Source organism: Anas acuta, chromosome 6, assembly GCF_963932015.1.
Source record: "Anas acuta chromosome 6, bAnaAcu1.1, whole genome shotgun sequence".
NCBI lineage: Eukaryota > Metazoa > Chordata > Aves > Anseriformes > Anatidae > Anas > Anas acuta.
The window spans coordinates 35,216,058-35,237,373 of NC_088984.1; the positions used below are offsets into that span (position 1 = coordinate 35,216,058).

Below are 21,316 nucleotides of genomic sequence, written 5' to 3' on the forward strand. Positions count from 1 at the left end.
AGAGAAAGGATGACTTTATGCCAAAACATGCTTGTTAAATACTGTGGTGCTCTTTCTAACCACCCTGTCCCTAAGAAACCAGCATTAAGTTATATAAGAATGGAGGATGGATTCTTCAGGAGAAAATAAATAAATAAAAAACAGTTGTTTTTGTTCCCATATTGTCTCTCACTTTTACCTTTGGTCATTATATCAATTCCCAAAATAAAGAGAATATTTTAATCTTCCTTTGTGTGATAGCAACACCTAGTAGCTACAGTGTTACTAGTGCTTAATCATCCTCAGGCCTGTGGTGGCAAAGTAATAATGATTGCTTATAATAATCATAATTATTATTCAGATACAAAACAATTCAAATTCACTGATACAAGGCAATATGCTTTGAACCCCTCAACTCTTGACTAAGTAGTAGTTAATTGATAGCTTTGCTTGAGACAATATGAAGAAAAAAAAAATAAACTTCTAAAATAAGGAGGTATAATAAACTGTTTACTATTTTATTGTAGAAGGGTTTGTGTTTATTTTGCCTTACCATAGGTCCTGGATCTCCAGGTTCACCAGGTGGGCCTGTGGGACCAGCACCGCCCTAAAATTAGTGACATAAGTACAATTAAAAATTCCAAAAAGCAAACATGAAAGGATGTAAATTAAAATCCATGATCAGGAAAACAACAGATCATGGAACAGTCTGGATTCTAATTCAGAAGCAATTCACTCTGCAAAACAAGTGGAAGGTAGACGCTAAGATCTAAAGCTTGAGGGATAAGTCATCAGCCATACTTAAAACCCACTGGACACTAACACCATCCTAATACTGAAAACACCCAAACAGACACCATTTTCATTACTGTTTACTCATTAAAAGATGTGTGCTGGATTTAACCTTTTTTAAGTGTCTAATTAATTGCTCTTTCCAAGTTAATTTCTGTCTATAGAGTACATCTGGAACAGAGTTCGAGAGCAGGATATTTAGGTTCACATCTAGATGAAGATGCATTCAGCCATTCTTGAAGAAAGACATGGCTCAGAGCTGAGTTCTCTTCTACATATACAAGTCACTATGTGATTTGTCTTTTTTGGCCAATTATCTTAAATCCCATGATATGAAACACTTACTTGTTTTCCTTGGAGACCTTGAGGACCTCTTGGACCCACTGGACCCTATCAAAACCATAAATAGTTACACACTGAAAATCATGCGTCCCTAAGTAATGTTCATTCTGCACTGACAGCAAAAATTTCCTTATAATGCATAACTATTGAAAAAAATGTAAGACTACAAGTATAGTTGGTGAGAAGAGTCTCTCCTTGAATTGAACATCATTACTTAGATTAATCTAATAACGTAATTAATGTCAAAATAAACTCATAGTGCTGTTCTTGGCCATGAGCAGGAACAAGCGGCAATGGAAGGATGCATTTTCATGAATCACACAAAATACCAGAACAGCTTCCAAATGGTTGATGTTTGTTACAGAAAATTCTCCTTTACATTTTCATGGTATTTTTAGAAAAATCTCATGCTTCATTATAACTTGTACTATGAAGTAAAAATAATCCTGAAAGTAATGCTTTTCCTTCTAGCAACACACAAAAAAATATATAGCGGGCAATAACTTGCATTTTGACAGAGGTCATCTTTAACACACAGTTCATTCATTTTTACAAATTTTTACATTGCATTTTAAATCCTTTTTGCAAACCAAATGCTAAAGAATTACTCATAGGCCATTTAAAAGTTCTAATTAAGAATAAAACCAAAACGCAGTGGATCAGCTGAATGACAGTCAGTTACTGAATTTTACTGAGAACCTTTCAAAGAGTGTTAAAACAGTTCAAAGTTTACTGGTGGGGACTTGGATGGATAAGACACAGGTAGGAAAACTCATGGACAATGCAATTACTGAAGGACAATTTCCTCGAGAAAGAATGCTAAAAAATATAGGGGGAAAGGTTCAAAAAAAAATGCTAACAGTATCTTCACAACATGGTAAATACACATAGTACACATAGTAAAAAGTAAAAACTTAAAAATTAACCAAAAGAGTTCAAACAGAGACAGCTTAGGGTGGCAAAATGTTTTTCACAGATGGTAAAAATATATATATATTCCATGTTACCACTGTTCTTACTACACTAAAAGCAAAAGGCATACCTAAACAGTGAGAGATTTCAATCATAAAACTGGACTCATTGGATAAAGAGAATGTCCGTCTTAAAATAATAAGTTCACAGATGGTTTCAGAAATACTCTTTTAAATTGCTACCAAAAATAACTATCTTTGATGTCGCAACATGAAAAAGAGCCTTCAAAGTTACATATTTGTTTGTTCTGCTTTGCATTATACCTGATGCTCTGCAGTTCCTCTGCAGTGACTCGAGAAATGAGAAAATCTAAAGATTTTTTGTTTGTTTTGTTGTGTTTTGTTTGTTTGTTTGTTTTTCCATACCTAATTGGTAATAGCTGCTGTATTTCAGGAGGAGAGACAAAAAGGAGGGACAAAAAGCTTTCACTATAACCAAAGAACCTTTTTTCATTGTTTTCAGATACTATGCAAAACTACACAAGAAAATTCTGTATATTCAGGTTCTAGATAGTTAGATAGTTCAGGACTATTAGGAAGTTGAGGAGAATTCTCTTGGTTTTTGTATATGCACTTCGTTTTAGATTTTTCTACAGTACAGGGCTAATCTGGTCTTACCACTGCACCAGGCATCAGTCCCATCTGACTACCAAGTCCAGATTTTTCATCCAGTCCTGCCATCTGAGCTGCAAACGGCTGAAAAAAATATGATGGGTGATTTTAGGTGTCAGTCACATTGATGATTCACAAGGCAAAATTCTATGCAACTCTTCATTATTTACATTAGCTTTGCAGCACTAACAAGTAAATTCTTGTTTCAATCAGTAAAATAAAAGTCTTCTTTCCTATACATTTGACGTGGTCTAAAGAATCATAAAACAGTCAAATGCATCATGTTGTCTGCTTACTATTCTGACTCTACACCCACTTTAATAATAAACGAACATGAAGATGACCTAGATAGAGGAAAGCTTCCCAAGAAAATAATTAGATTTCTTTCACTGCCCTCCAATATGAATCACACCTTAGCTTCACCTGCAATATTACTTCATTTCTTCTCAGACTGATTTGTTTTCACTTACTGTGCTTCAAGTTTAGAAACATCTGAAGTTAAATGAAAATGTAGCCAATTTTATGATTGCATATCAGTATTTTGACTGTGCTGCCCTTATCCAGCAAAGTTGAAGGGCACAGCTGTTTATTCATGACAATTCGCAGTGACAAATGTGTTAGAGCAACGAGAACTCTCAGACAATCTTCCATTTTCGTGCTTGCAGAAGTAGTTGAAATCAACAGTTTTATTTTGTTTGGTTCAGAGACAGTTCCTTGCTCATGGCAGGTCAGAGCTTAAAATGTCTGAGAACAACCTACAGCACATATGCATATTCAGGTCTTCTGCGATGCATCTCCAAACACACCTTCTTAAAGACTGGAGATTGCCTAACTTCAGAAACAGAAATATAAACCAAAAATGCCTTAAATTTCTGGCCAGAAAATATTTTTTGTTGAAATTCATGAAGGATGGTGGTCTATCACCCATCCTGGTTCTTCTGCAGTTCTCTGTGCTGAAGAGATTTGGAAAGAGATTTTCAGTGATGTTGCAGGAACAATGGAGGTAGAAATCAAAACAGCTACGTTCCAAATAGAAACAAACATTTAACTGAATATACTTCAGAAATTCAGATACGTATTTCATTATCAATCATTAGTCTTCCACAGATTTTTTTGGGGAAAAAAAAATAAATAAGTCTTGCAGAATACGTTTTCCAAATCTAGGGCTGGTTAACATGGCTTTCCACAGATAATTTCTGACTTAATCATCCAAGTGGTGGTGTGATTAATTTCAGCAAGAAACAGACTTGACCACATTTTAATTGCTCCACTGATTATTTCCTGAAATATAATCCATCTTTTTTTCTTCTTCTTCTGTATTCCTGATTTAGTTTATCAGTTTCCATGAACCCTTGCATTTAATAGAACCCTACTTAGATTTGGGCACCTTGGCTTTTCTAATTGTTAAAATACATGATAAGAGGTGTGTCCTTTCAGAGCTTTTCAGTGTGTTCCAATTTTCAGTGAAACTTTCATTGCTGCTAGCCACCACCCCTCATTACTGAGAGGCAGGAATGATGAACATAGTTTTCTGTATTTGCTAAAGCATAGAGAAGTTATTCTGTTACATGTGAACTTATCCAGACACTCACTCCACTTTCTATCAAACCAATTGAAAAACTTACCCTGCTTAGTCCGTCTGGTCCTGGGTGGGTAGGATGTCCAGGAGGACCAGGGTCACCAGGCTGGCCAGGGATACCAGGTTCCCCATCAATCCCTTGAGGACCACGAGGACCCTAGAAAGAAAATGATAAATGCAGAGAGTGTGCACAGGTATTCAGGAGTAGCCTTGTAAATGGCAAATGGTATCATCTGTGATAAATCCAAATTTGCAAAGAAAGATCTTCCAAAAAAACACCATCCATCAACATATATTCTTACTTTCAGATCAGAAGCACTGACTAAAATGAGTTATGAATCCAGCACACGAGTAAATTGGAGCAATTTCTCTCAAAGGCTATTCTAGAAACTTAGGCTTCCTATAACTTCATATTCGAGTATACTATTCCTGATAAACTGCTGTGCATTATATAGAACAACAGAAATTTATTTATAAAGTACAGATAGCTCAAATTAGTGCACATACATAAAACACACACAGAGAATTCCAGCAAGATTGATTTCTGCAGCCTCTTGACATCACAAATGGTTTAGCTCATACTATTCCTAAATTCCCAACACTTACACTACCAAAAATGCAGAGTAACTCCCTTGGTGTCGATGTTATCTCTAATTAGTGTTTGCAGAATAGGTTAGGAGGCTATCCCATTGCTCCCATTTTTATTGTTCACTTTTGATTCCTAAATTGCATTCATCTTATGAATGCAGTTTTGTCAGAACCAAAATTAAATACAGAAGCAGCTAATAAGACATTAATGGAACAAAATCAATAGCAGTATGGCCAATACGTATATACTTCAATCATAAGTATGGATTTCAAATTAATTGTCACACTTGCTTCCTTCAGTTGGAAGAAAAATGCTGGAAAAGAGTAAGGAAAAAAAAAAACTGTATAACGAGCTCTTCTACCTTCAGAATCCTTACACAGAAAACTTTGGAAGCCTGGCTCAATGACTCATCTTTACAAACACAATCAGACAGATTGCTTGTATTTCCATGAGATGAGGCATATATTTCCATGCAGTCTGCAACAAATTTCAGTGGAACTTAGGGTCTGAACTAGTATGGTTTGAACTAGCACTGTGTGCACTTTAAAGAAAAAGCATTCTTTGGGAAAGAGCTACATTGGCATAGTACTGACAATAGGGTTCCTGGAAACTCTCAGAAAACAAGCTAATTTTTTCCTATTATTTCTCAATATATCTTTATGACCTGAATTTCTATATGCCTGGTAATCAGAGGACAATTTTTTCGTATCAAATACACATACACTTGCAGAACATAAGTTGTAAATAGATGCTATTCTGAAACTCACGTGCAGATTGTTGCACGTTGGATGGGAACAGAAGGTTCTTTCAGAAAACTTTATTATCTAGTATTTCTATCAAAAATAAATATACACTGCCAAACTTAAAAGTGTACAATGTCTGAAGGAGGAAAACCTTAAGTTTTCTTTCCTTTATTCTCAGCACAAAAGGAAAACACAGCTACGCATTAGAGAAAAAACAGATTTGCCTGAAAGAATTCATCAGACTTCTATAAAATAACTAGTGATTTTTCAGTACCCAAACTGTGATGCATTAACAAGATCTGATTTAGAAAAAGTGATATTCTTTTTAGTTCTGTCTTAGAAAAGGAACTACTTTTTTAGTTACCAATCCTGCTTGAAGAGCAACACTGCAACCACCCCTATCTCAAAACCCCAAAAGTCCCTGAAACGCTTGTTTGTATTTATAGCTGGTAACTAACTGATGGTATGTAACAAAATTTTATTATATTTTAATAAAATAATGATTATAATTAATAATATATATGAATTTATATGCATATTAAAAGCCTTTCATTTTCTTCCACCAGCTCACAGTAGTGAGGTTTAATATATTAAAAACCTAGCACAAGCCACAAGGTGGCATCCTTTAAACATGTATTCAGGATAATGACAGTAATAATTCTGGCCCATTGCTGCTGCTGGTCAGGAGACATTAGTACAGATTTTGCCTGTAATGGAATAAAAGGAAATGCAATTCACAGTAGAGCACTTTGAAACTACTATCTATTTTACTGCTACTTCAATTACAATCTAGTATAAAAGCATGCTGAAACAAAATGCACTGATGGTTCTGCACATGCTCAAGATTATTTTCTGTCTTCAAAGGATTAGTTGTAATTGCATCACACTCTAAAACTCCCCCTCCCCAGATGTATTTTGTAAATGCAAACACACTCTAGCCTTGGTGTTTCTCTCTCAGTGTTATGCTAACAAAGAATTTGAAGAATATTACATACTAATAGTCCTGAATTCATGAATCCTGCACTAGCAGGCACTCCCAATCTAAAGTACTACTCTTTGCTTTTTTAGACACAGAAGGTCTCACCAAAACCTTTGACATTACGTTTTCAAAGAAGCTGACTGGTTCCTAATGTCTTTATATCCCTTTAAAGCACTATTAATAATCTATGCCAATGCAACTCCAAACTGTTCACAGCCTTTTGATATTTTAAGTGTTTCTAGCCACCACTCTGTAAAGACATACAAGAAACTCATGGCACAGGACCAGAAATTTAGTGTCTCATTGATAAACTTGCACTCTGGGAAGATGCTTCAGATATCTCTGCAAACACAGTCGAGGTTCCTCTGCAAATGACAAGGTTTCACAATTACTCCAAGAATTCTTTTATGTATCTTGATAGCTATTCATCAAAGGTCTTAAGGTGATCCAGAGAGGAGCAGTGGCTTGGCATCCAAATCAGAGGCTACACACTTATTCCTTGTCTTTAGAAGCACTATCATTACCATCTATGGACAACAGACATCCACTGGAGGAACAGCAAAAAAGAGTTGATTTTAGACCTATGCCTAAAACGCAGCTCTGTTATTCAAGCAAAATACGCTAAGTATTGGCTTGCTCTCTCCTGAGGGATAGGAAAATATCTACATAGAAATTACAATGATACTATTCTTTAAAACCTGCTAAAAACAGCTTCTGCATTTTGCCCTAGCTTTTTCAACAGGAACGTGTCGTCTTTGGTATTTTCAGCACTCCCTTTTGGCCTTTCTGTGGTTCTCCACATGCAGACGCTGAAATTCCCTTATGAAGTCTGTATTTCCACTGAGCAATCTTGATTATATTATTCACCAGCATACCAACATATGTAGTCACATATTAACTCCTGCTAACTTCCTGAGCTTTGTCTTTTCTGAAATACTCTGATCCACAAAGTCCACGCAGCTGCTGATACACAACAGAAACCAGCAAAAAAAAATCAGCAAGTTCTTAAAACAGAGGAAGATGATGTTCTAGATTTGTTTTTTTGTTGTTGTTGTTGCTTTTGTCTTTTAAATACTGGAAAAAAATGTATTTTCAGGCGCTGCTTCAAGTAACTGTTGAAAAACTATGGCTTTTAGTGGAAATACTGCTAAGCTTCTATCAGTTATCTCAGAACATCCAGAGATGGTGAGATATAAACATTTTTTCTGTTTGTTAGTTAATTCTTGGAAGATATGAGGAAAGCTCTGGTAACTCTCAAAGACATGGAGAAAGTTCAGAGCCATCTAACCTCTTAAGGTTAGTCCAGAGCTTAATTTTAAAAATATTTAATAACTTACAGGTCTTCCCTTAGGTCCTCGTTCTCCTCGTGGTCCTTGTGAACCTGGAGGTCCCTAAAAGAAAGTTTAGAAATATTGAACGCCTCTTAAAGTAGCTAATGATTTATAAAGCTTTGAATATATGAAACAACATGCTTATTTGAAACTTAATTTTTGGTATTTTTTTTCTCCACATGATCATAAAGGAAACAGCTATGACCACTGAATATTCAGTTATCTCTTCTCAAATGCACGTTGCCTGAATGGAACAGAACCAGGATGCAGAGATCTACAAAATGGTTTCATATCTCACATGCTCTACAGCTTAATTTAGCACAGGTTTTCTGAGTGCTGAAGTCTATAAATAGTGAGTTGCACAGGTCTGAGACACCCTTCCTGCTAGTCCAGAACTGCTCTCTGCTTAGTCGCAGCTGGAGAGCATACTGCATCTCCTCCTACTCCTGTTAGAAAAGCATTCCCCAGCGACAAACTTGCTCAAAGGTCCTCAAACATGCATGTTCTACAAGCACACATCCGTTTGCTTAGGGCATTGGCTGACCTGACACTAGTACAAAATCCCAGAATTGCGATCCCTCCTCAAATTCAGCAGTTTGGCAGACAATGCCCCCTATCACACGCATGGAAGATTCTTCCTTCACATCATTCTCACAATACAAAACAGAAGTGGCAGAAAGTGGAGAATGCTATCATCAGAGAAACAGAAGTTCCGAAAATACTCACTGCAGGTCCTGGGCGGCCTCGTATTCCTGAAACCTAAATAAGGCAATAGAAATTAAAGTTACCACACAATGTTATGCCTATAACAAAGTATCACTGTTATTCTGTACAAAGGAGAAAAAAAAAAAAAAAAAAAAAAAGGAGATAAATAAGTGAATGACAATGATTTAGTCTCAATTATTTACCTAGCCTTTTGTTTCCCCACTTTAAAGCAGGAATGGTTAGGCATTGTAACAGGCTGCTCAAGGAGTTGGTGGAGTTGCCATCCCTGGAGGTGTTTAAAACATATGTGGGTATGGCACTTAGGGACCTGGTTTAGCAGTGGACTTCAGCATGTTTTTGAGTGTTAGATGATGGTTGAAGTTGACAATATTATGGGTCTTTTCCAACGTAAATGACTCCATAATTCCAGAAATGTACAATAAAGGTAGAAAGGGAGAATTTATATCGTTTTCTTTAATGTTTCTACTCTTTCCAAACACTAATATACCACCATACCTCCACAGAATTTAACTATAAAGATTATGACACTTTTAACTCTAAGATCCTTTTCCCAAAATGCAAATGACAGGCATTTCCAATGTCCCGTATGTGACACAGGGTAATTCATTCCACACCTTTCACTACCAGCTTGTACATTTGTATTGCATTTCTTTAATAGCTGCAATTCTGTCTTAAGCACTGAAATGTACACTTCTGGGGGGTGTAGATAAATGAAGAAAAAATGGACTCACAGGTGGCACTATTCCAGGTTCTCCTTTTTGCCCCTGTAGGAAAAGGATGCAAAATCATCAGATGGCAGAAAACAAGTGAAATTAACAGTAAGTTTCACCAATGTAATTCCTGTGACTGTGACAAATGCAGAGACTTTTCTAAGGATACAACTGTGACTAAATTAAAGTCCCTGCAATAGTTAATCCACACTATTTTAATGAGTACAGACACTGATTAAATGAAGGCTATAAATTAACTGAGTTTCTCTAACTGCACAACATGCTGGATGAAAAAAAGATACAAAGTAAGAAATTACCATCATTTTTTTTAAGTAGTAGAAAACATGCTGCCGCTCTGTTATGGGATGATTTGATTCAGTTGAAATGCAAAACCCACAGCAGCATTCAGATGCCATTTCTTCAAGACATTAAATTAGAATTCATTACATGGACATACAAAACCTGCATGTCCACCTGCAGTGTAGGGACAGAATACAAAGCCAAGTTGCACGGCCTCAGAATGAAGGGGATTGCATTTAGCAATTGACTTTTCTCTGTGCTGAATGTGTTCACAATGATTACACACTAAATAAAATAACTCGATTTAGACCTACTGGTGGTAACCATTTTATTAAGAGAAAATGAGGGCTTTGTAAACATGCAAAATTTCCTGCCTCATTTAGCAAGTAGTGAGCTGGTCACAGTCCATTTATTTCCACAAACTACCTCTCCACAGAGAGATGCTCAGTTTTAAGGAGAGTATATACTTGATAACCTAAAATTAATTTCAATTACTTCTTGAGGCTGCTTACCATCTCAGAAACTCAGAATGCGTCTCCATCCTGCACTCAGACATACCCAGCGCCTACAGAGCTGTCTGTCGGAGGGGACCTGCATGAGCCCTCAGGTATCAGCTGCCAATGTTTTACTTAACGGTGCCTAAACGTAGTCGTGATGTGATGCAAGCTGCCTGGGGCACCCTGAACTAATTCCACAGTGAAAGTACAAAGGGTGTCAAAAAAAAAAAATTACCATTTTTAACAGTGGTTTCATACCTTTAAATATGGCTGAGTGTTTTTATGATATTTGGGCAATCCTCTAGTGATTTATACAAAGCCCACTTTATTCATGGCCAAGTATATAAAATTAAATACATCAGCAAATGTAAGAAAAACAAAGTTATTCTTAAAAACATGATTTAGATCAAAGAGCAGTGTAAAACATCTTGAAAAACTTGAACTTGGAGGTATATCTTTGTGATGGAGCTCATCACATCAGTGCCCTGGGATACCAGTAAGGCAGAACAGATCTGGGGTATGTTTGCCTACCAGTAGAGGTTGTCATATAGGTTCCTGCAATTACATCTGGTGCAGCGATAAGCAAGACGGGCTGCAAAGCTGATGTACCAGCCTTGCACGATACCTCAGGGGCTGCTCTGCCCTATATGCAGTAGTGCAACAGCTATCTTGTGGTTGTTACCTGAATTCCGTGTAGTTTAAAGCCAACCCCAGGATGTCTAGACAAGATGCAGTAATGCCTTGCACCTGAATAGAAGACATACCTCCTGCACAAAGTGTCAACAAATACAGCAGGAATGTTTAAAGAGTGGCTGTGCTACCTAGCGCACACCAGGCAGCAAAAAGTTTCAGCAAAGCCAAGCTGAGAGTTTTAGGACTTTGACTTCTAATAAAATGGTGGTTCCCTTCCATCATTTTGCAGCACTGCAAAATGGGGAATTCTATATTCTATATTTTGGGATTCTCTATATTAAGACTAGGATTTTTTGCCTGCATCCCAGGATTTTTTCCATGAAGATTTGCTTCTTCCCATCTTGTGGAAGAACAAGAGAAAAAGAATTAATTGCTTTTACAAGAGCTTATATTTATTTACTGTAAAGTGCTCCAAGGTGATGCAAGATACTTTTTAACAGTTGTAATATGTTTAAAAATAAGTAAACAAATAAAGAAGTCTTACCTTTCTTCCTCTACCTATTAAAAGGGATAAAAAAAAAAAAAAAAAAAAAAAAAAAAAAAGAGAGAGAGAGAGAGAGAGAGAAACAATTAATGTTTTTACTCCAAGAGACAGAAGAGACAGACATGGTAACAGTTGAGTGAAGGAGTTACAACTAGAACCATCCAGACCCTGGATGCACAGAGACCTGGAGACGGTCCCAGAGATACACATCCTCCCTCCTTCATGTGTGAGGAACCAGAAAGGTCTCAGTGATGTCCCTGACCCTCAGCCTTTTCCAGCATTGCAAAGGTAAGAAGCAGCACTTCAGGAATGCAGAACGCCCTGTGGGGAACTCTCAGAAGCTTTTAGCACTGGCTGAATGGTTGGCAGTCAGGTCAAACAAAGTTTTATTACAGATCTGCATACAAGCAATGCTGACGGACCCACAACATACAACACGGTGTTTTTCAAAAGACAGAGCTGACGGGAGGGTCTTTGACTTTTTTTTTGGTTAAAGTTTTACAATATCACACATGCCTGAATTCAGAGCCACGCAGCCACACTCCTATCCACAAACATCCTTCAGAGGAATATTTTATTAATACCTTGAAAAACAGTAAGGAATTCTGGAATGTTTCCATACTGCTCTTATATCTTATGGGTGTATCTGTTGGCCTTGGCCTAATGCCTCCCAAAACACAGCAGGAGGCACCCCATCTGCTTATTAATGCTTGCCACATCTTGCTCCATTGCTCAATTACACAAGTCCCTACCACGCACTCTTCATTACTATTTTGTTCTATACTAAGTTAATCAACAGTCATTATACCTCCTGAAAAAATAAATAAATGCTTTAATTGTCATATAAAGAATAGTTCGGATAATGCAATGCACTGTATTAATGAATATTAATTGCACGTTAAGAGATTTTCTCTTAGGACAATATTTGGAGGGATTTACTTCATCCAAGTCTCTCCCAGAATTAAAACTGGACTGGAAAAGACATTATCTTGAAGGTATATCACAAAAAGTATGCAAGCAGGAAGTTAAGAATACTTTATACTACTTTTTTTTCTGATGTCTCACGAGAGAACTGTGTGTTCATGTTTCACCTTGGGGAAACGCTTTATAGTGCTTACATTTCACCACTTACGTATAAGATTTACATTGATTCAGCTATTGGAGAGGCCTGGAATTGAGCTTTCTATCAAAGAATGCTCTATTTTATTATGTCTTAGCATATTCATCTTTCAGTTCCAGATGAACCACAAAAAGAACCCAGAAAGCAATCTCCTTGAAATATCAAGATGGAATTCAGCTCAACCTCATAGCTGTAAAGCCTTTGGGCTTAATCACATTCATAGTCAGAAGAAAACTGTTTCCAGAGCCAGCTCAGGTGCAAACCAAGACAGAAAACAGCTGCCAAGTATTTACTCTCTTCAGATTTAAACTTTCACTATGGAAATGCTATTAGAAACTTCAGTATCGTGAGGTTCCTACTTCTTTGGGCTGATTTTAGAGAACTTTAACCTCACCACCAATCTTCCTGCGTATTCAGACTTGAAACTGGGAACAGATCTAGATTTCATCAGGGTCTCCCTACCTCATTTTGAACCACAGCAGAGCAAATCTCATTCTCAAGGCCAGCCTGACTGGTTCTCCTTTCAACAAAAAGTGAACTGGAAAGCAATCTTACCAATGCCATTGTCAAAATCTCGTGTTGTATGGGGACACACAGGACAGCACTCCCCTGGGGGCACCTGTGGGTTCTCACACTCCAGCACATCTTGACACTGGATTTCATCGCAAAGAATAGCTCCGTTGTCACAGACGCAAATTTGGCAAGGCGACGGCTTCCAAATATCCCGGTTCAGGTACATCTGGCCATTCTGAGTGCAGGGGATTTCTTCACCGTCTTCTCCTGGAAAAAAGAGTGAGGATATATTAAACATTTTCCAACTGTGAAATCAAAGGAGTATTAGGATGAGGAAAGAGCAGGTCTGGAGATGAAAAGCAGCACCACATACATGGAGAAAACAGTCTACCAGCATAGCTGAAGTTAATGCCTTTTAAATACCAGTCATCTTAAATGTCTTTCTTATTTTACCACCTTATTCCTCAGACAAGGAGAAGTAAAACAGAGTCGTTGTGGAGAAGCACAACCCCACCACAAGGTCTCAAAAGTATATTGCCTTAGGAATATCTGTATATAATAGATTGTCTGCGTGTCCATTTACATAGGTGCAGCATCTACTGACTATACAAATGTCCTATCTGTGTATGTGTTTCTCATGTTTGTATGGAGCTCATCCTATTTTACTAAAGTTATGCATCTTTTTTACCCTAATCCATGTGCTTTATAGCAAATTTTCTTTCTTTCTTGCCTTAGTATTGTCACCTTTATTTATTTTTCTTGAATTCCCTTAATTCCATTTAGAAATCCTTTCAATGTAGTTTTCCAGTCTACTGTCACCAAGACAGAACGACTTCCCTAGGTTGAATTCTCTCTCTCTCTTTTATTGTTTGTTTGTTTTTTTTTTTTTGTTAATGTTCTGAGAGAACTTAAAATTTTCAAAAATTTCCCTGTTTGAGGGGGAACATGACTGTCCCTTTAGGTATAGTTCTATCCATAGTTAAGTCCATGCCTGTGTTTTCTTCCTGCTGTGTAAGCAAACAGTCCAAATACCTGTAGTTGTTGTTTGGGTTGGTTTTGGTTTTTGGGGGGGTGAAGGGAGAGTTGTTGTTTTTTTTGTTTGTGTTTTTTGTTGTTTTTTTTTTTTTATATAATGAAGTAATAACCTCCTCCTAAAAATAAAAAAAAAAAAAATTAAAATAAAATACACTTAAAAAAAAAATTCTTTGGTTGTCCAACATTTTTAAAAATCAACAGAAAAGAGAGTTTTTCACTTTGGCCCAATGAATATTTCATTCTCTAAAGCTCCACACAAAACAAGCTCCAGCAGTAGGAACGAACTGTCCTCAGACAGTCCCCAGGCAATGGGTCCCAAACCTGCAACCCAAAAACGCCAGTGCCAAGATTCCCTCCCGGAGCCATAGGCAGCAGAGCTCCCACACGCAGCCTCCTGTGCTCCAAACAACTCTCCTGACCTTGGGATACCATGGCAAGGATTCATCTTATCCTGGGTGGCAACTCCAGCTGACCACAGAAACCCTTCTATCAAAAATGTCTTTGGAACTGGAACAATCTGGTTAAAACCACGGGCTGAAGTTTCCCAAACAGCTCTAATTTCGAACCAAAGTAAGACTGGGAACAGAGGTAGCTCTACATACATATTCTGGGTGCATCCCGGTAGTCAAAGATCACGATCAGCATTTTTTAAGAAAAACTGTTATTAGCACAGCAATTAACAGCACCAAGCACAAGGTCAGCTTCACTGTTCTGTGCATTTCTGCCCTAACTTGAACCAGATGTAAACAGAAAATCACAAAGCAATAAACAGGAACAGATTTAGGATTTCAGCTTTGTGCCTTAACTCAAGTCCCGTTACTCCATCAATGTCAAAGCTCAGAGAAACGGAGCAGATGTGTCATTAACTGTTGCCTGCCATCGTCAGCTTCTGCAGCTTCCCAACAGAAACTGAGATCCAAATTCATACCAGGTCATCTCCTCTTCAACTGGTTCATCACATACACTGACAAAACGACTCGAAGGGGTGCCACAGAAGCTCGGGAGGAAATGTTTTCAGTGTGAAGTAAAGACATCGACCAAGCGTGGTGCACAGCCCATTTAGGATACTGTGAGAATCACTTTCCAAACTGCAGAACGCATTTTGGAAAGCACTCTTCTCACTTCTCCCTTGTGTGCATGACATAAAGTGCTGTCTGACATATTTAGCCTTTTTCCCCCAGATGTCTGGCATATGGTCTGTGTCTTCCTTAACGTAGCACCAGTAGAACTCGCTGTGCTGTTCCAGAGCTGCAGTTTGCATAAATGAAATTTCTGAGTTACCGAGCCCAAAGTCAGCCTTCTGTCATGGCTTCAAATAAACCACACAGCAACTGCTTTGGCAAATCGGAGCTGTGCCAGGTGGTGACTGGCTTCTGCCGGAGCCCTGCTCGGTGGCTGGGGAAGGGACGGGCAGGCAAAGGGAGGGGGCAAACCAGCACATACTCACTTCTGGAAATATTTTAAGAAGTCTGGCTTCCTCTCAGATTGCAGATACACTGATAACTTTAAAAGAAAAGCAAACATTTTTTTTTTTATTTCAAATCTATTTTACCATATTTGCTGTCTCTAGTTTTCCTTTAGGCTGTGACTGTGCTACACTAAGAGTAACCTCCAGAGAGCAGCTCCTGCACCTCCAACTCATCCCACAAGCACCTTTTAATGTTTCACCATCAGACCTGAGCTGTAGGCACGTTATCCATCCATACCCAGACCAGCAGAAAAGCAGCAAAGGAAATTGTACTACTCTGTTTCTTCCCTGCCTTGGAAATCGACAAGTTTTTTAATTATAGAGACCGAGTCACTAAGTATTTGTTTCACATGTTCTTTCTACCTCTGCAGTTGTAACACAAGACACTGAACGACACCAGAAGCAGCTTTGGAAATTGTTAATGTGGCAAAATGATCTGGTAGTCAATTAACCAACTCCTTTCTCACCAACAAGTACAACTATTACTGCTATTGGACTTGAGTACAGAAGCCACAGGGTCACCAATCTGTTCGAGTCAGGGAAAACGAGTCTCAGAGCAGCCTGCAAACACAAAAGGCAAGGTACAAAAAATACCCTAGGAAATATTTAAAGACATTCATTTGTGTGCTTGTACAAAAGGACCTTTTGGAAAGAGGTTTTCAATGAAATGCACCGTGACTATAATGTAATTTTTTTTCTGTTATACATTGGTCTGTTGGAATACCATTTCAGCACGAAAGAACAGTTCAACCAGAAGTCCAAAGTCGGCCCCAGCTGATATATCAAATCACCATGTTCAGAGACCAAGCATCAACTCCTTGCAAGTAGAAATCACGTCATGCGCTGACATACCCAGGCCCAGCTCTGACAGCACTGAAGTTGTACAAATTACTGAGGAAAATAAATAAATAAATAAATAAATAAATAAATAAATAAATAAATAAATAAATAGAAACCTCCCAGCCACTAGATGGCTGTCAAAGCCTATCAGTCACACGAGCAAAACCCAAAAGCGTCTAGCAAAGGCTTGCAAGCCACACCCTGCTTTGGGCATTTTTGCTGAGCTTGGTTTCTTTGCAAGTAAATATCCATGTTAATTCCCCTCCTCAACGAGCCAAGGACACGACGAATGTTTTAAGAGAGAGCATACGAAACCACTGCAATCTTGCACTAGCAGATGTGCACCATGGTGCAAGTGCACCCGGAGATCCACCGCTTGCTCGCTTTTATGGCACACGTTGCCTGGTGAGCAGAGCTTGGCCAGCAGGCTGCTCTGCCAAGGGCTGACACAGGGGAGAGAAATGGAAATCAGAGAGTAAAGGGGGAGAAAATGGGTCTTGGTTTGTTTATAGATAGGAAAAAGAGAAGGATTCAACAGCAAAGCAGCTCCAATTCATTTCACTTTTACTCGCTCAAGCAATGCCATAGTTAAAGGAGTGTAAATGCTGATGGACCTCCAGAGCCTAGAACACAGCCAGGCAGAGCCAGAAGAGATGACGGCTGGTCCTTAGAGCTCCGGCTGCCAGCGTTATGCTTTCTTTCTGCCAAGAGGGACTTCATGTTGCATATTCTACACTAAGTCCACTACTTTTTTACATTGTTTAACATAAAAAGTCTAGAACAGAAAAGGAAATATTACGGAATGAAAAAGACTGGAGAGAAAAGAGCTTCTGCAGGTAGCTTCTCGTCTTTGTCAGCCTGATTCTAGACTGTGGAAAGTATATGGAAATACAAGATTGCAGTAAAATCCTTAGTGTTTAAGTTAAAACAAACAAAACATAACCCTGCAAGAAAACTCTAGAATATGAAAAGCTGAATTTCAAGTTATGCATTACAATCTAATCCTGCTGACTCATAAAGCAGAGGTGCAGAAGAAAATCAAAGTGAAGGCCAGTACGTGCAAACAGCCATTTTGCAGATGTACCATTGTGCATGTGGACGGAGTGCCAAGAGATGGACAAGAGTAGCTTGGTGTTAACAATGCTTGATTGCCAGCCTGCTACAACATTAGCACAGAGCTTGATCCAGTTCTCATTAAATCAATGGGAAAAAAACTCCTATTTGCTCCTATAGGAATCACACTGCCTGTAGAGATTCTATCTTTGGATAACTTTTGCATTTGTTCCATAGAAAGGATTCTTCTTAATAGTGATTAGCACAGACAGCTTACAGAGGAAGTAATTTGTAGCTACATGTATGAGGAGGAACCCGGAATCCCTTGGCAATTATAATAATAAAATAATTCAGTATTCTCTTTATGTGCAATGTTTGACTGGCATTATCAAATCAGATTTGTGTTCAGATGTCTCCATTCAAGATGTGTCATGCTTCTCAATGACCTAGAAGTAATGGCAACAGCACAAGGATGCACTTACATGCAAACAACAGCATTCTCTTAGAAAAGCTCACCAGTACCAAGGTCTTTCACACACTGTTAATCCACTAAGTGTTACAGATGAATGTTCTCTCCATGTCTTCAAAGGCAGTTAAATCCCCTGCACAGTCAAGCCAGTAAGTTAGGAATGACACATACAGACCCCTCAGGAGTCTAGCACAGAGGATTTATTCATTATAGGACCCTGAGGTCCCATGAGGTGCACTGTGACATCTGTGTCCCCAGGCACATCTGGTTCCTGCTTAAACACCTTACAGGATAACTTGCAAAGTTCACATGAAATAAATATTTGAGAAGCATCCTACAGATTAAAGAAGTCCAGTGGTCTCAGTTCATCATGAGATTTCAAGGTGATTGTTTAGTCAATCATCTAGAGATGGAGCTGAAGCCCTTGTGCCATGCTTGAGAATAATAAAAGACCCAGGGTGTATTCCTAAATAACACAGGTAATTTTAAAATGTGTATTTTAGGAATGGAAAATTACAGAGACTCAACTGTTTTTCTTGCAGAGTCCACTACCATAACATCAAGTACGAATAAATACTGCCAAGTATCAAGATGTAAGTCAGCTCCCAAGCAGGGACTTAATGAACTGCTGAAATTGCTACAGCAGTTAACCAGAGCCTTACTGCAGACATGCACTCTGCAGCTGGCCAGCTGTTCTGGCTGGCACCAGGCACCACGGAGAGGGAGTTCACCCTCCAAGGTTTGTCAACCAAGAAAACCTAAACTCCAAGCTCTGAAGAGCAGTCGGGAAGCAAAAATCAATGATAAACCAATACATGTTGAGTTGGAAGAAGAGAGAACCTCCCAGGTAAAGGCCTCTTTGAGTGTGATCTGGCTATTGGTTTCATCTCTTACAGATAATTTTGCCAAAATAAATAATTCTGTTTTCCATCTCAGCACTGTGATTCGAGATTTGGATGAATGGGGAAAGATGAAAAGCAAGAACCATTCTTAGGATATTGCTAGACTCCTCTGAGTGAATTTTAACTTGATAGTCTAATATAACTGATTCCTCACATTTCCTTAACCAGATGGGAGCAATACTCCCCCACAATTGGTTTGTTGGTCCAGATTTCCCCTCACTCACAGGTTCATATAGTTATGGCTCAACCAGTAAGAACAATAGTTTTGCTCTTTTTTTTTTTTTTTTAATGGAAATAGTTAATTTCCAAAACACGACAACCGAGAACAATATTTTAATTACAAGGTCCAACACGTGCTGGATATGAAGGCAGAATATACTGGGAGCCCTTCTGGTAAACAGGATTTCTCTTGATGCTCCCACAGCGTTATCCACTGTTTCTTATACTGCTCAATTCATTAAGAGTATCTGATGCTGTTGTATCTGCATATTGACTTCATCATTCCTGAGCTAATTAATAAACAAGGCAGCCTTTCTAAAGACCCCATCTTATCCTATGGACAGGGCAGTGCACTGTAAAAATTGGTCACGTTGGTCTTTTTCTGTGGGTAACCTTACAGCCTTGGGTCTGTGCATAGCAGAAAAGCATTTGGTTTTACTAACTCACTCGGGTCATCCTGTAAATAAGGACAGGTGTATAAAAATGTCTCTATTTTTCTCTGTTGTTACTCTGGTTCAGAAGTAGAACGGCTGCTCTAATTCCTTGGTAGGAGAAAAGGTTGAAGAGGGAGCTGAAGAGCCTGGCCTGCAGCAGTGCTCATACAAATAGTCCCTGGTGACAACAAGCAAGCCTCAAGCATACAGTGGGAAATGGAATTACTTCCAAATGGCTGAGGCTGCACACAGATAGTTACAGGGAGGCGTTCAGGGCATGCCTGAGAAAACACCGTAGCAGATTTCGGCACTCGGAGGAAATAGTCAGAAGCTCAAGTCGGTACCGGGGGGCCTGGTTTCTGCTGGAGCCCGTGCTGCCACAAGCACGGTTCCAGGCTGTGGAAGCACAGTAGGGCCAGGGCTCGGCACTGCTGAATTTTCACAAGTCCTGCAATCTAGGCATTGTCTTTAAAATTAAAACAGAGTTAAAACTGTGAGGCTGAATGCTTTGGCTTTGTTTTCGAAGCAATCACGCTCTGACAGAGGGAATTCTGGCCAACCTGCTGCTGCAGATCTTATCAGGATGTAAGGAACTGTGCCTAATGTCTAAAATAGTAACACTTTAAAATGAAAATGTAATATTCTCTGACTGTCTACTCTGGCATACTGTTTTGGAATCTGTGAGTGCTTGATTTGGGTCTTTCCAAAGACCAATCTTAGACTGCTACGCACCAGTAAAAAAAAAAAAAAAAAAAAAAGATGCGTTTTGGCTGTGAAGAAACTTGTATCAGCAAGATGCAGTTTCCACACTCACAGGACATTTGGATTCCTGTGATAAATGATAAATCTGTAAGTGCGTCACAAGCAGCGCTCCTGGTTGTCACCTGGCCAGAAACCGACTGCCCAGGTGATGGGGTGAGGTTGCGCTGCGTCAGCTCCCGGAGAACCATTTCTGAAAGCACAAAGGGAGCTGCTTGCTGCGACGTTGTACAGGTGCCTTGCACTGCTTTGTGTTTTCATCTCGTGTCAGATGGTGAGAAAATACATTCTGACACCTGAGCACTGTAAGTAACCCCTTCTATACACGTATACTTAACTACCTGAGGTGGGGCTGGGCAGTAAGCTGCCATCTGCTGTGACACTGAGAGCGGAGCTGGTCTGTGTGAACACCACACACCTCAGCGGACTAAATCCCATGCTCAGTTCTGATGGCAAACACAGGACAACCTCTTTGCTGGAGATGAGCAGATCCAGATCGCTCAACTGTAGGTGCATCAGCTCCTTAATTTCTTGGTGGCCCATCCATTTACGCACTCTCGTCTTGTTCTTGACCTGAAAGGCCCAAAATGGATGTCTGAAAGAGCTCTGGGTCATTTGACCCAGAGAACCCTGGGTCATTTTCTTCAAAGCTGCTCCCCAGCAAGTCAATCCCCAGTTCATCCTCTTCCAGATGCACTTGCCTTTGTTAAACATAGTGAAGTTTCCATCACCCCGTTTCTGTCTAGATCCCTCTAACCAACGGCCCTGCCATCCAGCATATCAGCCAGTCTTCCCAATTTGCCCACCAACAAAGTATTTAAGGGTGCATGCTGAAACAAATTAATCATCTTGGCCCCAGCACTGACCACTGTTGGAGGAATGCCACTATTAACTAGCCACCAGCTGGTCTTTGAGCTGCCAGCCATTACTCTTTGACCTCAGCCAGCTTTTCATTAACCTTGTTGCTTTCATTCACCTTGGAGCCCTTCAGTCCATACTTTCTCAATGTGGATACAGGTGCCATGGGAGACTGCATCAAAAGCCTTGCTAAACTCAAGGTAAACAATATCCACTGCCTTCCCTTTGCTCACCGAGCCAATTATCTCATCGTAGAAGGCAATCAGATTTAACCAACTTGACAGCAACAGGAAAATTCATGAAGCAGCTAGCCCCTACC

The 21,316-nt window shown here is 39.1% G+C and overlaps 1 protein-coding gene across 1 annotated transcript in view; it reads right to left on the reverse strand.

The window, feature by feature from the left end:
• COL5A2 (collagen type V alpha 2 chain) overlaps positions 1-21,316 on the reverse strand; it is a 100,516-nt gene that overhangs the window by 39,332 nt on the left and 39,868 nt on the right. Inside the window, exons 2-10 of the mRNA XM_068686489.1 lie at positions 13,003-13,227; positions 11,328-11,341; positions 9,375-9,407; positions 8,644-8,676; positions 7,924-7,977; positions 4,322-4,432; positions 2,703-2,780; positions 1,117-1,161; positions 533-586 (exon numbers count right to left, since the gene is read on the reverse strand). Coding sequence (XP_068542590.1) covers positions 533-586; positions 1,117-1,161; positions 2,703-2,780; positions 4,322-4,432; positions 7,924-7,977; positions 8,644-8,676; positions 9,375-9,407; positions 11,328-11,341; positions 13,003-13,186 — 606 coding nt within the window. The 5' untranslated portion in view covers positions 13,187-13,227. The remainder of the gene's footprint in view (positions 1-532; positions 587-1,116; positions 1,162-2,702; positions 2,781-4,321; positions 4,433-7,923; positions 7,978-8,643; positions 8,677-9,374; positions 9,408-11,327; positions 11,342-13,002; positions 13,228-21,316) is intronic.